Source organism: Haemaphysalis longicornis, unplaced genomic scaffold (genome assembly GCF_048455015.1).
Source record: "Haemaphysalis longicornis isolate Haplotype H1 unplaced genomic scaffold, Haemaphysalis longicornis Haplotype H1 scaffold_12, whole genome shotgun sequence".
Lineage (NCBI taxonomy): Eukaryota > Metazoa > Arthropoda > Arachnida > Ixodida > Ixodidae > Haemaphysalis > Haemaphysalis longicornis.
Genome location: NW_027526225.1, coordinates 2,819,332 through 2,832,772, shown reverse-complemented (window position 1 = coordinate 2,832,772; position 13,441 = coordinate 2,819,332). Strand labels below are relative to the sequence as shown.

At 47.5% G+C, this 13,441-nt stretch overlaps 1 protein-coding gene across 1 annotated transcript in view; it reads left to right on the top strand.

The window, feature by feature from the left end:
• The window catches only part of Glct (ceramide glucosyltransferase), an 89,064-nt gene that overhangs the window by 69,175 nt on the left and 6,448 nt on the right, over window positions 1-13,441 (top strand). Inside the window, exons 3-7 of the mRNA XM_077692739.1 lie at window positions 628-730; window positions 4,215-4,316; window positions 5,093-5,205; window positions 8,486-8,664; window positions 10,904-11,180. Coding sequence (XP_077548865.1) covers window positions 628-730; window positions 4,215-4,316; window positions 5,093-5,205; window positions 8,486-8,664; window positions 10,904-11,180 — 774 coding nt within the window. The remainder of the gene's footprint in view (window positions 1-627; window positions 731-4,214; window positions 4,317-5,092; window positions 5,206-8,485; window positions 8,665-10,903; window positions 11,181-13,441) is intronic.

Below are 13,441 nucleotides of genomic sequence, written 5' to 3'. Positions count from 1 at the left end.
GAGGGATGTCCGTTTTTGCTGTGGCAGCTTGGGGGGGATAAAAGAAAAATTTCTACGTGTCGGCCACTCCTGGTTTTCTGTCGACGCTGCTAATGCTGAAACACCGTGGCTTGCGCACGGTGTTTGTGTGTTGTGCAAAAAAAAAAATCAGTTCTGAAATTTTGCACACTCTTGTATAGTTTTAAAGATGCAAACTGGCATGGTTTGGTCGATCTGAGTCATGAAGGGAGTGCAAGTGAAGTGGAGGTGCTTTGTTTTCTGACAAGGGTTAGAAAGCTCGGTGAAAGTTGTCACATTAAATGAGGAGTGTTTCAGTGCATTTTTCTTAAGTTTTGGGTTTCTTCAGGTGGTGTTGGCAAAAAAAAAAAACTATAAAAGCATAGGGGACAGGGGTGGCCCCTGCAGTACACCAGCGTTCTCTTCCGCTCCCTGTACAGTGACACCCTATTGCAGCTCCAAGTTTTACTTTGTCATTAGCTGAAAGGGCAACTACCTTTTTTAATTCCTACTTGTGTGCTCTTTTTTTGCAAAAATGTTTAATCGGCTACCCCAGCTCTGATGTGTAGTGTTTAAGAAAGAGAGAAGTGGCTTCTGGTTTCTAATGATGCGTCCTGCCCTTGTTTGCAGTTTGAGCTTTTGTTCTGCATCCAAGACGAGGGGGACCCTTCCATAATGCTGGTGCGGAGACTCATGGAGAAGCATCCGCTGGTTGACGCCAGGGTCTTTGTAGGCAAGTGCTCTTATTTGGATTTCAGACTGCTCTTTTTTTTTTTTTTTATGAAACTGTTTTTTTTTTTTTTAGGAAGCCCTAAAGACCTTCTTTGCATTTGCAGTTTTTGTATACGTTTAGTGGAAATATTTTGCTTACAGAATGTTTATTTCATGTCAGTTGTACGAAAAAGTGTTGAACTGATTTCTTACAAATTTTTTTTAAGCGCTGCATTATTTGCACCACTTGTTACTCCTGGTTGTACCAGAAATCAATCATATTTTTTGTATGTTCAAAAGCATTTTTGAAGTAGTGCAGTAGGCTGACATGACGGTGCTCACAAACACCATGGCCTTTCTTTATTGGGAGCTGCCACACTCAAAACTCACACTTTCGCTTTTGTCACCATGTTTGTGGCAAGAATCCTAATTTACTGTGCGTAGTGCAATGTGTAATGAGCCCGCAAAACGTAGTTTTGCCTGCAAAAGTGGCCAATATTCATCCGTGAGAAAAAGTCTCGCCATCTCCGATTGCAAATTCCAAATAAGACGACTAGCGATACTCGTCTATGGCACTGTTTTGAAAGTACCTTCTTGCCCGGGTGTGAATGCTGGCACGAAAAGTAGTATTGCAGTTTCACAACAACACGTCCGCACAGGGAATGGGACATTTTGGTTCGTACACACGCCATAAATCTTGGAGAAACCAGTAACGTTTCCATGAAACTTAACCTGCCGTGAGTTCATCCGGCATCGAAAACTCTGTATCAGTCATGTGTGTTCCTATTTCATGCCCTCATTTGCTGTCGTCCCAGTTTGGTTGTTACGGAAGCGATAAAATTGTGGCACAGTAACAGGCTGTGAGCCATCTGTGTGCCCTCTTGCACTCTTGTCAGTTTTGAGGTCGGCAGACTTCGAACTCAGGAGTTCTTTAATGTCGGCCAGTTGAAAAAGTCCACTTAAAAGTTCGGGTTGTGTGAGTGATCACCCCTGCTTTGTTGTAGCTGAAAGGCAAGTGCGCTGGTGTGGCATCTTGCGGGGGAAAACTCCACTTTTCTGAACACTTGATGTTTAATAACATAATTTTTTCAAAAAAACTTGATTTTCAAATGATGAAATGAGGAATTAGGAAGTATTCCTAATGTTTCCATGGCATTTCCTCTGTGGCTAGCAGCAGCAGCTGCAAGCAGTTGATTACTTTGATTACTGCTTCACGTTTCTGTCTACAGATGGCAGGATAATCTGTTTGCACCTGTTTGCAACCCCAAGGCAGGGGGTCAGCCAAAACCAGCTTTTTGATCCAGAGAACCTATGGAGAGTTTTGCAACTCCCATGAACAACTCGATTTGAACTACTCGATTTGAACTATTATATGCTAGAGGAGATCTCAGCAGGCATGTGCCGTCGTCATGCACTTGAAAGTACCATAATTACTTCGTAGATTCCCTTCCTCGGAAGCTTAATTAGGAAGGCCATTGACCATAGTGCCCTGCTCTTCCTTGATGCGTTCCTGTTTCGGTACTTGTCATTGACTCCTTGTCATTGAGGTGTACGGCAGAAATGGTTTAAGCTTTCGTGTACGCAGTGTTGCATTTCCTCGTCAGCTTTTTGTTTTGATTTCTTGGCTGGTGGACTGCCACAGTCTTGCACTGTGAAATAATGGAGGGTTTGTTATTCAAAGTATGTGCCTAAAGCATTGACCGAAAGGAAAGATAGACAAGCACAAAAGAATGGGGGCTGGGTCTTTATAGTGCCAGTCTTGCTTCTATATCTTTCTTCGTGTGAAAATTTTTGGAAACGGGCAGCTGATGTTCATCGATTCACCAGCAGTGACTCGTGCCTGCCCCAAAACAGTGCAATGTAAATACGAGTATGATAGCGTGGTGGGCTTGTGCCACCTAGTTTGTGCCCTGTGCACCGCTCTCGCCAAAAGGTGCCGCAAGGGACACCATCAGTAAAGGTAGTGCACATGACTTGACAATTGGTGTGCCTACATGAACGGGTCGTCATTCACAAAACTCTTGTAATCTCTTTGTGGTTTTATTAATTGTAATTGGTCTTTCAACCTGTTTGTGCAATTCCCCGTATATACACCGCCCAAGCCTTTGCTCTTTGCTGGTGGGGGATCTCTCTGGGGAAATTCACTGCATTATCATGCTCAGGCATAGGTTTTGGCGACAAGCTTTTTTCAGCTGCCCCTTTTTTATCTTCTTCCTTCCTGTTATGCAGAAAGCGACAAATGCAAGTTCCCCCTCCCCCCCTTTTTTTTTTTTTTGCCAGCACGATGGCACGGATTTGGTTTCCGGCCGTGGCAACTGCATCTATGAGGAAGCAACAATATGAAAACGGCTCGTGTACGCGCCGTCAGCCTTGAAAGAAGTCCAGGTGGTTCTAAATTTAATCTGCGCTCCCACATCGCGGTGCACCCATGAAAACACGGCTGCATCTTTGAAATTCTACTTTTTGTGTGTGTGCGCGCGCGCAACACAACACAACACAACAGCAATACAATAGCAATGTTGCGGAGTTCGCACTGTTAGGGCAGCCATTCTGTAGTCCATGGGATGTCTGATCAAGACCCTTCAACAACGAATGTGCCGTGTCTGTCTTGCATGGCTGGCCTTTTTTGTAAACCACCATTACTGCTTGAAAGTTACACCTAGAGCACTGCTAGCCTAGTAGGCTAGCAGTGCTCTAGCCCAACTCTAGCCCAAGCAGTGCTCTAGCCCACAACTAGTAGGCAACTAGGGTTAAAGTGTCTACCGAGAGACTGGACTAGAGATATGGGAAGAAGACTAGCAAATTGGTGGAAGGATGAGATAAGGGAATTTGGTAAAAAGTGTATCCGAACAGCACAGAATAGGAGCCGTTGGCAGTCGGTGGGAAAGGCCCTCTTTCTGCAGTGGAGGTAAGATAGGCTGATGAGGATGAATAAGCGTTAAAAAAAGAAAACCAATGCCAGATTCAATCCAGGCCAGGGGAAGGAGATGGCAATCAGTAGTTGGAGAGAAGCTTGTCTTGAGTCGGATGTTCCTGAAGTCGTATCACTGCAGATAGTAGGAAGAAGGAAAGAGGAGAAAACCGCCGTCCGTGTGACAACTAAGCCCTCGTTCTCACAGCTGTCACCTTCTTCGTGACGGAGTAGTGTTCCCACTGGAGCTCTCCGTCAGAGTACAGGGTCGTCTGCCTAGTGATCAGTTTAGCCTAGAATTGAGCGTGCTTAATGGGAAAAGTAAAGAAAATGGCTGATTTTTACGTGTGCTCACTTTTCGCTAGATTTAGTCGCAAAAATTTGTTTTCTGATTGGCTGGTTTACCGCAGCGCATGGTCCCGTCGCGTTGACGGAACAGAAATGTAGAGGCCGGCTTCCGATCACCGCCGCACCGTTTTCGGCGAGAAATCGCCCGAGAAACCGTCGCCCATGACGGAAGACGGTGACGTCACGGGGTGAAAAACGGCTGTGTGAGTGATGCCTAATGTTTTTGTCGCTTCTTCTTTCCTTGTAGGGGGCTGCCCCGTTGGGGTGAACCCCAAGATCAACAATATGCAACCAGGCTATGAAGCTGCCAAGTACGAACTCATCCTCATCTCGGACAGCGGGATCCGGAGTGAGTGTTCCATGCGCGCTCTCCTCTCTCTCTCGGGGGGAAGTGAAAATTGAGCGGAAGAGCTAAGATTACTGGATATCGGCCCGAATCGAGGCATGCAGATTGGGTTCAGTTTTGCGTGAAAAGAACTGGTCTAAGTGATTGCTCAAAAAAGATTAGGTGAAAGCGAAGCCTGCGTCCTAAAAGAGCCAAGCCACTTTTCTGCGGCTGATGTTCTGTTTGTCGGATGTGGGAGCCACCAAACTGCAGAGGCTGCTCAACATACAGATATTGAATCGGACTAACATGCGAATTGATGCTTGAGTTGAAAGGGGGATAGTGGAGTTGCTCACAAGTTCACCTTATGTGTCGTGTCTTTCATGTTGTGGTTATAACGGGGGCGCTGCAGTTGCATTTAAATGTGCTCGATGGAACTTCTGACTGTGTTGCATTGCAGGTCTCATTTCTTAAAGCCACACCACATGTCTGCATCTTGAACTAAATCAAAACAGATGTAGACTGGCGCTAACATTAACAAACGTTATTGATAGTTAGACCGGGGAATTTTCAGGAAGGTTGGTTTCAAAGAGAAAAAAAGGTTGCACAATATGCTGGCTGTAGGGCAATGAAGCGAGCGAAATTTCTGATGGTTCATGGTCGAAATTGTACTTGTTTGGACTTGAGCACAGTTGTTGTGTCCAAATGGAGCGTTGAACGTTTGCTGCCAAGCGATGTGGGAGGTTGTCGTGTCGCCATGCACTAATCACGGAACTGACGGCGCATGTGGCTGTGTGCAGTGAAGGAAGACACGCTCGTGGACATGGCGATGACCATGACTGACGACGTTGCCCTGGTTCACCAGATGCCTTTTGCCTGTGATAGGAAGGGATTCCCAGCCATTTTAGAAAAGGTGAGAGCATTCTCTCTCTCTCTCTCTCTCTCTCTCTCTCTCTCTCTCTCTCTCTCTCTCATGCACGCACGCACGCACGGAAGCTGTGCACGCACGTGCACAGCTTCCCTTCGAAGCTTTTTGGGCCAGTTACAGTTTTTGGTTGGTGACTCCGCTGTAGTAGTGTGAGAGAACTGCAGTACCACCATTCATCATTCCTAATTATGTAGCCTAACTAAACTCAGTTTTTGTTAAGCTTGATGTACATGTTTTTCTACCGGGGCAATCTTTTGAATAGAGCGAAGTTGTGTGCTGTCTTCTGAATCCCTTTTGAGAATCCAAGCCAAGCCAGGAGTGCTAACCACACGTTTTACCCTGAGCTCCTGTTTATTGAGCATCGTTTGTGTTGAACTTGCGATAGGTCGTTCTTCCGTGGCAATTATTGAAATGGAGGCAAAGTTGTGCGTTGTTAGGGTGGCTAGAATGGGAAGGTGTGATGACCGCGGCGCCTTTCCCGCAGAGCGGGTGTTCCCCCGGCGCGTGCCTGCCGCTAGGGCAAAACAGAGCGCTGTTGTCAGGGGCGCCGTCAGCGTTTCCGGGGGGGAAAGCCAGTCCAGCGGCCAGTCTGGGCGCGGACTGGTCACTGATTGATTGTAGGGTTTAACGCGCCGACGCAACGCAGGCGATGAGGCGCGCCGTAGTGGAGGGCTCCGTATTAATGTTGACCGCCTGGGGATCTTTAATGTGCGCCGAAATCTCGTACACACGGGCGTTTTTGCTTTTCGCTTCCATCAGAAAAGCGGCCACGGCGGCCAGGAATCGAACTTGCGACCTTGTGCTCAGCAGCGCAACGCCTTAGCCACTGAGCCACCGCGGCCGGTAGGAATAGTCGCTCTGTGTTTTGCTTCGGAGTATTGCATATTTCGTGTGTGACTGCACTGCTGTGCGGTGGCAAATATGCCTTCTACTTCAAAGAAAAAACTCGGAGATGGTGCTTCGTGGTAGGGTGCAATTTCGGATACAAACCTTGTTCCGAAAAAGTGCCCCTCTTTCGTGCACCCGCGTGTCAAGACCTGATTTTGAAGTGGTCGCGTGCTATTCCGAGGGCCGACAAGATGCTTCAGGACAATTGGGCTGTTTGCGCAAGGCGCTTTGACGCGACATGAATAGTTCTAGCATGTCGTACAGTTAAAACCCGATCTAACGCAGCCACTGAAAACCGCGTAGTTTGTTAAATCGGGAACTTCTTAAAATCGGGACTGTCATTTCACAAGCAGTTGATTTCATTAATTCCATGTCTAAAGGGAGTTGCATCCCAGCAGCTACCATGAGATTGTAATTGTGGCGGCTACGGCGCTCGCATGACGATAATTAAGCGATCCACTAAATGTGCACGGTGAAAATAATGAGCCAGCTAGGGCTTGCCTTGAAGTCATCGCACCCCAGCAGCCACGCGAAACACAGCGCTTTCTATTGTACCACCTCCCGCCGAGCGGACCATTCTTGGCTCTCATATCCTTGATGATCCACGTAAACAGGGCTTCGTCCAGTTTCTCTTGCAGGATATACGTGTCCTTGAGGTTATTTTTCTTCGACGCAGTTCCAGAAGAATTGGCATGGATGATGGCGTCATTTCCCTTCAAGATTGTGGGAAGCGTGCTGGCCAGGAAGCCATGCACCACGGGATTGTTGAGTAATTTATCACGTAAAGTTCCGTGAAAACTAATGCCTCTTTTTTTCTGACGTGGCGCAATCATCTTCGTGGTGTTCTGTCCGAACACATTTGAAATTTCTCATTATTAGATCTATGCCTGTTGCTCGAAATTCTTCGTTAAATTTGGAGGTGGCGGGGAATCTATTTCGTTAGTTTGAGCATTAATCAGAATTTGTTCGTTAGGTCGAGTTTTGAATGTACTATTTTACCGCGACTAAATCTAGTACGTGGTACAACTACAAACAATGCTCCTCCACAGCTGAAGCAGCAGCGCTGATTGTGTGCTAAACATTGTTCATTTTTATTTGCATTTTGATTACAAAACAAACGAGAGCAAAGGCAATAAAGGCTTGCCGTAACGGGAAAGAAGCAGCAGAACTGAACTGCATTCTGCTCCACGCAATGAAGTTTGCTCGACTAGGAACATGTTGCATCTTTTTGTTTGGTTTTCGAACTACATTGGGAATGAAATGACTCCAAGACGTTGCATTAGAACGTATGCCACAATTTCATGCTGATTTGGCTGGTGTAAATGAAGTTATCTACTTTCGTACGTAATTACGCCCACCACCACCACCAACGAAAAAATGAGTGGCAAGAATAAACATGCCGCGTGATCCTAGCAATTAATATAGCGCTCACCTCGAAGAAAAAAAAACAATATTTCACATAAACCCTGCAAAAAGCCCTGTACCCCACATAAGCTCCCGCTCAGCGGCTTTAAGCGCTAGACACATGGACGACTGGTGCACGCGATTCGCATGCGACTGATCCGCCAAAATCGGTCCTAACAATTAGTCGTAACGATCAGTCGCACGCGAATCGCGTGCAGCACCAGTCGTCCATGTGTCTAGCGCTTTAATGTGGCATTTCTCAAACGCCTGCTTGCTTTCTGGCAGCTTAATTTAAAACTCGGATCTATTTAGCCGTGTCGCAAACCTCATGTTAGCGGTAGCGCAACACAAGCCTTGCCTTGTCTAAGGAGCTGCGGTATTAGCTACAATTTCCAGAACTCAGTAACACGTCCCTGCCGGGTCGTGGCAGAGACGGGTAGCACGGAGAACGGCCAGAACGGCCGCGCGAGCTGACGGCGCCCCTGACGAAAGCACCGCCGCGCGGCATTCACGCGAACGGGGGCCAGCTTTTCCTGGCCGGTCATCACACCTTCCCATTCTAGCCACCCTAGCATTGTCTTTGTGGTCCCGTTGCGAAGCCAAGCCAAGCCTGAGGGGGCTGGCCACACATTTTATCCCTGAGGTTTTGTTAATTGAGAGCAGTTGGTGCTGAACTTAATTGTCGTTCTGCCATGGCAATCTATCAAATGGAGGGGAAATTGTATGCTGTTTTTGTGGTCCTGTTAAAGAGCGAAGCCAAGCCAGATGTGTTAGCCACACGATCATGCCTGGCTGCCTCCTAACCAAGCGCAGTTTGCGTTGAGCTTGAGATATTTGTCATTCTGCCTTGGCAACCTTTCAAACGGAGACAAAGTTTGTCTTTGTGGTCCCATTGAGAAGCCAAGCCAAGCCGGAAGAGCTGGCCGCATGTTTCATCCCTCACATCCCGTTTTCTGCCCACGTGTTTGTGCAGGTCTATTTTGGAACGGCGCACGCACGCATCTACCTGGCGGCTGATTTTCTCCACATCAACTGCGCCACGGGCATGTCGGCGTTGATGCGGAAGAAGCTGCTCGACGAAGTAGGCGGCATCCGGGCGTTCGGCCACTACTTGGCCGAAGACTTCTTCTTCGCCAAATCATTCGAGGACAGGTCAGTCCCGTATTTCGTTCTCCTTTGATTGAACCAAGGATCCCACTCTTTCTTGAGGCAACTTGTTAGGCCACAGGCCCTCTTGTATGTGTAGATTTTTTGTAGAGATGGAAGGGGGGAGCATAGACATGTTTTTGGCAGGTTTTGTAGACTGTTTCGGTCTGTCTGTGAATCCGTTAAACCGTCTGGCTAGAAAACATTTGAAAGAATGCTTCAACCTAAAGTACCGTATTCATTCGAATATAAGGGGAGGTTTTTTTCAAAAATTTCTAGCCTCAAAGTCATACCCTGCCTTATATTTGGAGCTCAGCATATATATATGGTGATTTTTTTTTACTCTCCAAACTGCACCCTCGCCTTATAATTGTGACCGCCTTATAATTGATTAAATTCAGTATATACAGGCACGATTGTTCAACCAGTTAGTAAAACTCCTGCCGTGGCTTGTGCGTGTTCACATTTATCGGTGAAAAGGAAACCTCGGGCACATTTGTGGCAGGAAATAAGTATACGTAAGCGAGAGTACGTCATTTGCTTAATTAGGAATGCGTGTTTGATTGCTTTTATGATAGAAATTAAAACTACATGTTAAGAAGTTGGGAATTCGAAACCAACAGAAACAAGAGGTCTCTCAGCAGATGTCACGCGAGCAACGCAAACGTGGGAAAGTTAAATTGAATTGGGCAAATCTTGATTGCCGTCGTCTCGTAGGAGGGGAGGGAAAGGGTGTGAGGGTATAGAGGGGAGAGGGGAGGTTTGTGCACCAGTAACAAGAATGGATATGCAGACAAAAATTGATTGGCCCTGGGGCGGAAACATTTACGATTCACAGGAACCATGAGTTTGTAGCTCAAAGAGCATTGCTTTGTTTGGTTGCTACTGTACTCGTCAGTGAGAATTATTTCTGGACTTCTTCCAGATTGTACTGCTTTTCAAACACTGGCTCTTCACTCACGTTTCTTTCTAGTGTCCTAAAAACACTCGCGTCTCTAGTGAAGGGCACTTAAACCTCGTCATAATGAACACTGATGTCGCAAATTATTGCAGATAACGAACTAAATTATAAATTTTACTGTCATGCTTCATTTTTATGAACACAGTGCTTTCATAGTGAAACCGGCAACTCTAGGTCCGAAGTGTTATAATAATTGTAGCGAGAGAGTCTTCTGCTGTGTGGTTAAAAATAGTACCTAGCCGGTTAAACGTGAAAAGCCAGAGGCTCTGCAAAAACAGCTTCTCAGCTGTGACAGTTGTGATGCGTCAAGCGCTTAAACACCTCACAAATAGCACACTTGCGCATGAGCGAGGTGTTGTTGCAGTGGCATGCCCAGTCTGCTTGCACCGTCAGTGGCCTCTGGAGGCGCAATAAGTGTGCAAGCATTGCCAGTCACATTTTATCTTCATTCCAGTCGCAGATAAGCCTCCCCCTTTTCAGGTTGGTGAAACGTTTAATGGTTTTCATTGGATTAGAAAAATGATTGGGTTGACTGATGAGACCATTGCTGACGTAAACCCAGGGAATTTCCAGTGTAGACGGATGGGCCATTTGGGGAAAACGGGAAGCGGTTGTGGTAGCTCTGCGATGGCCCGTGCGTGCCTCACCGAGGCCCCACTGTTGCAAGGATGAGGGTGTACAACTACGACCCGTCCCGTTGAGGTAGCGTAGTTGGCGAGGGGCTTGCCAGACGACAAAGAGCCAATGGCCAAACTTGTTTAAAGCATGGCGAGTAGAGAAACGCGATGGTAGAGGAAGCAGCACGCTGGTGTGCTTCAAACATGACAACTCGAACGGGCAGAGACACATTTTCCGGAGGAGCCCAAACCGTCACTGGCCAGCTCGTCAAAAAAGCGAGCCTTTTTATGGTCTCCAATGCAACGGTCATTACAAGCGCGAACACGTTCGGAGCAGAGTGAAGCACACTCAAGCAAAAGCACTCTCGCAAAGTCTGAGATGCAATGAGTTAGGCACCGTCAACAGTTGTCGTGGCGAGCCCATGCATGCGCAAGAGGGTTCTGACCGCGCCGCAATCTTGAAGTCGCGTGAGCGCCACGGCATGTACCGACTTGCACAGTTCTGTTCTGTCAGGGGGCTTCGCAGCGGAGCTTTGAAGCTCTGCAGGAAACGCCGACGGCAAGTCGCATTGTGCGCTGTCGAAGCCTCTGTGCGCGGCGCGTCCACACACACAAACCCCACGATCTGTTCGTAACACCTCCCCCATTTCCCACGGTGAATGTGCAGGGGCTGGAAGATCCGCATCAGCTCGCAGCCCGCGTGGCAGAACTCTGGGCTGTGCGAGGTGGGGCTGTTCCAGACGCGGGTGGCGCGCTGGGCCAAGCTGCGCTTCGCCATGCTGCCACACCTGATCCTGCTGGAGCCCCTGTCCGAGTGCATGCTGCTGGGCGCCCTGGTGGCCTGGGCCACCAGCTTCCTCTTCCAGTGGGACGCCTTCGCCGTCTACCTGCTGCACCTGCTGCTCTGGTTCCTGCTCGACTGGATGCTGCTCTCCATCATACAGGTGCGGCGGTGCGGGGGGTGCACCACCATATGGGTACCCGTTAAGGGGGTGACGAACTGCATTGTACGGGTACCCGTATCTGTTATGCAGGCAATACGATGTATACGTCATACAAGTGGCATCGTACAGGACCCGTGTAGAGGGCGATGCGTCGTATGGGTACCCGTATCCATGATACAGGCGGTATGATGAATCTCTATATGTCGTACGGGTGGAATCATACAGGGCCTGTGAAAAGTGATGAACTGCTTTGTATGGTTACCCTGTGTGATTACCCGTGTTCGTTATACGGGTGGTATGATGTATCCATATATGCTGTTCGGGTGGCATTGTACCTGACCTGTAAGGAGTACTGTATCAAAGGATGATAAACACGTCGTCAACCTTGGTAAGGTTGAAGTTTGGGTGAGTTGGCTTAGTATGACTTGGACTACAGCGAAGAAAAAACACACAAGGACAAGAAAGAAGCATGTGCAGTGCTTGCTCCCTGGAAAACCTCTATGGAAAACCTCTATAAGCATGTAAGATATTGCAACAAAAACAAAGATAGACTTAGAACGTGCAGGGGTGATCCAGCTGTGCCATTTGCGCCATTTTGCTACAATTGTACTCTCCTGCGCCCTGCTGCGCCCAGTGGTGTTTTACTTGCGCCAAATGCTCCGAACCACTTGAACCCGGTCTTTCGGCCGAGAGTTGTCCCCTCAAACCAGCTGAAGCGAGAGACGATCATTCTACCGCTAATCAGCACGATGGTTCCTAGGTTGGCAACTTGGAGGAAGTGGTGCGCTCAATTATTCGGTTGCCCCAGCCGAGCTCTGCTCATGGTGCAGCCACAGTGCAGCAATAGTGCAGCCACGGTGCCGCTTCGGAGCAGAGATGGTAATTCGTCAAGTCAGCATGCATACACTCCGGTGGCGTGGACCGCAACGGAGTGGTTTCCCGCACTGCTGCAAACAAGCATAATGGCATTACTTCATGTGTATCGCTTGTAGAAAACTAGCGATTGACGTTCGGCCACTCGTGACAAGATGCACAAACGAGAGTCTATTCTTTTCTGCGCTCGCGGCGAATCGTTTTATTACTGTGCGGCCTTATATTTAGGGCTACTGCAGTGGAGTAGCGCTAGCCAAACCTGCATCAGCGTAATTAAACAACTTGCCGTTTGGGATTTTCGCAGCGGTTTTCTCTTCTTTTTTTTTTTTTTCATTCCGCGTGACGGTATTGAAAATAAAGCCCCTTCATATTGCTCTTATCCACCGCCTGAGTGGCTGGGAATGTGGTGCTGATGTCGGCAATGAAAAGCAGCTCAGGTGGAATTTAGAAGAAAAGGGGATCTCATGCCGTGCGTTGCTGAAAAGGGCTGAAAACATTATTTCATCAAGGCAGGCTTTATTACCAGAAGGCAACTCTGCCTTTAGCCACACCCTCTCCGAGCTGAATGAACTTAAGAAGGCAAGCAAGAAGCAATAGTATGGTGTGATGTGTGTGAAGTGCAATATTTTCTGTCTAAATATTGTCGAGCCGGACCCTCCGAGCTGGATGAACTGAACGAAACGGCAAGAAGCAACAAATCAGTGCAATATGTTTGAGATAGTGAAATAATTTTATTGTAAATAAAATGGGCCCGCTTTTGGTATCAGTAAGTTTTTGTAATGATTACTTGGTGTTTGTTTTTTAAGTTAAAGAAACGCTTGTCATCTGCTTCACTTGCAGCGGTGCCTAAAGGCTGTGGGGGCACACAATTTTGGTGCTTTAGTTACCAGCTTCAGAGTACAACTGTGGGGAAGTAATTAGCGTTGCCTGAATGGTTGCCAGCCTTCTTTATCTCCAGATAAATGAAGCTGCAACATAAGTTTTGTGCTGCTCCCAAGCTGCTCCAAAATCAAGCTCTGATACAATAGTGCTCCAAAATAACATTTTTTCAGCTCCAAAAATTGCTCCAATAGTTCGAATGGCTGGATCACCCCTGAACGTGGTACAGGTAATTAATCTGTCGTTGCCATTCTGCGCCAACACATGCTTTGTTAAACGTAGGGTTTTTTTTTTTTTTTTTTTTTTCCAGGTAGAGAGAGATGAGCCACACTGTTGCAGTCATACTGTCATACGGGGACCACCCGTAGGTCTACTGATCATTAGCACTGACCTTCCTTCTAAAACAAAGTTAACACTCGAATCAGTGCCAAACACAGCAAACTAAATAAGCTCTAGCCTTCTGTGCTTTCAATTTTTGTACATCGTTCTTCATTTTGCGCAACCGAGCG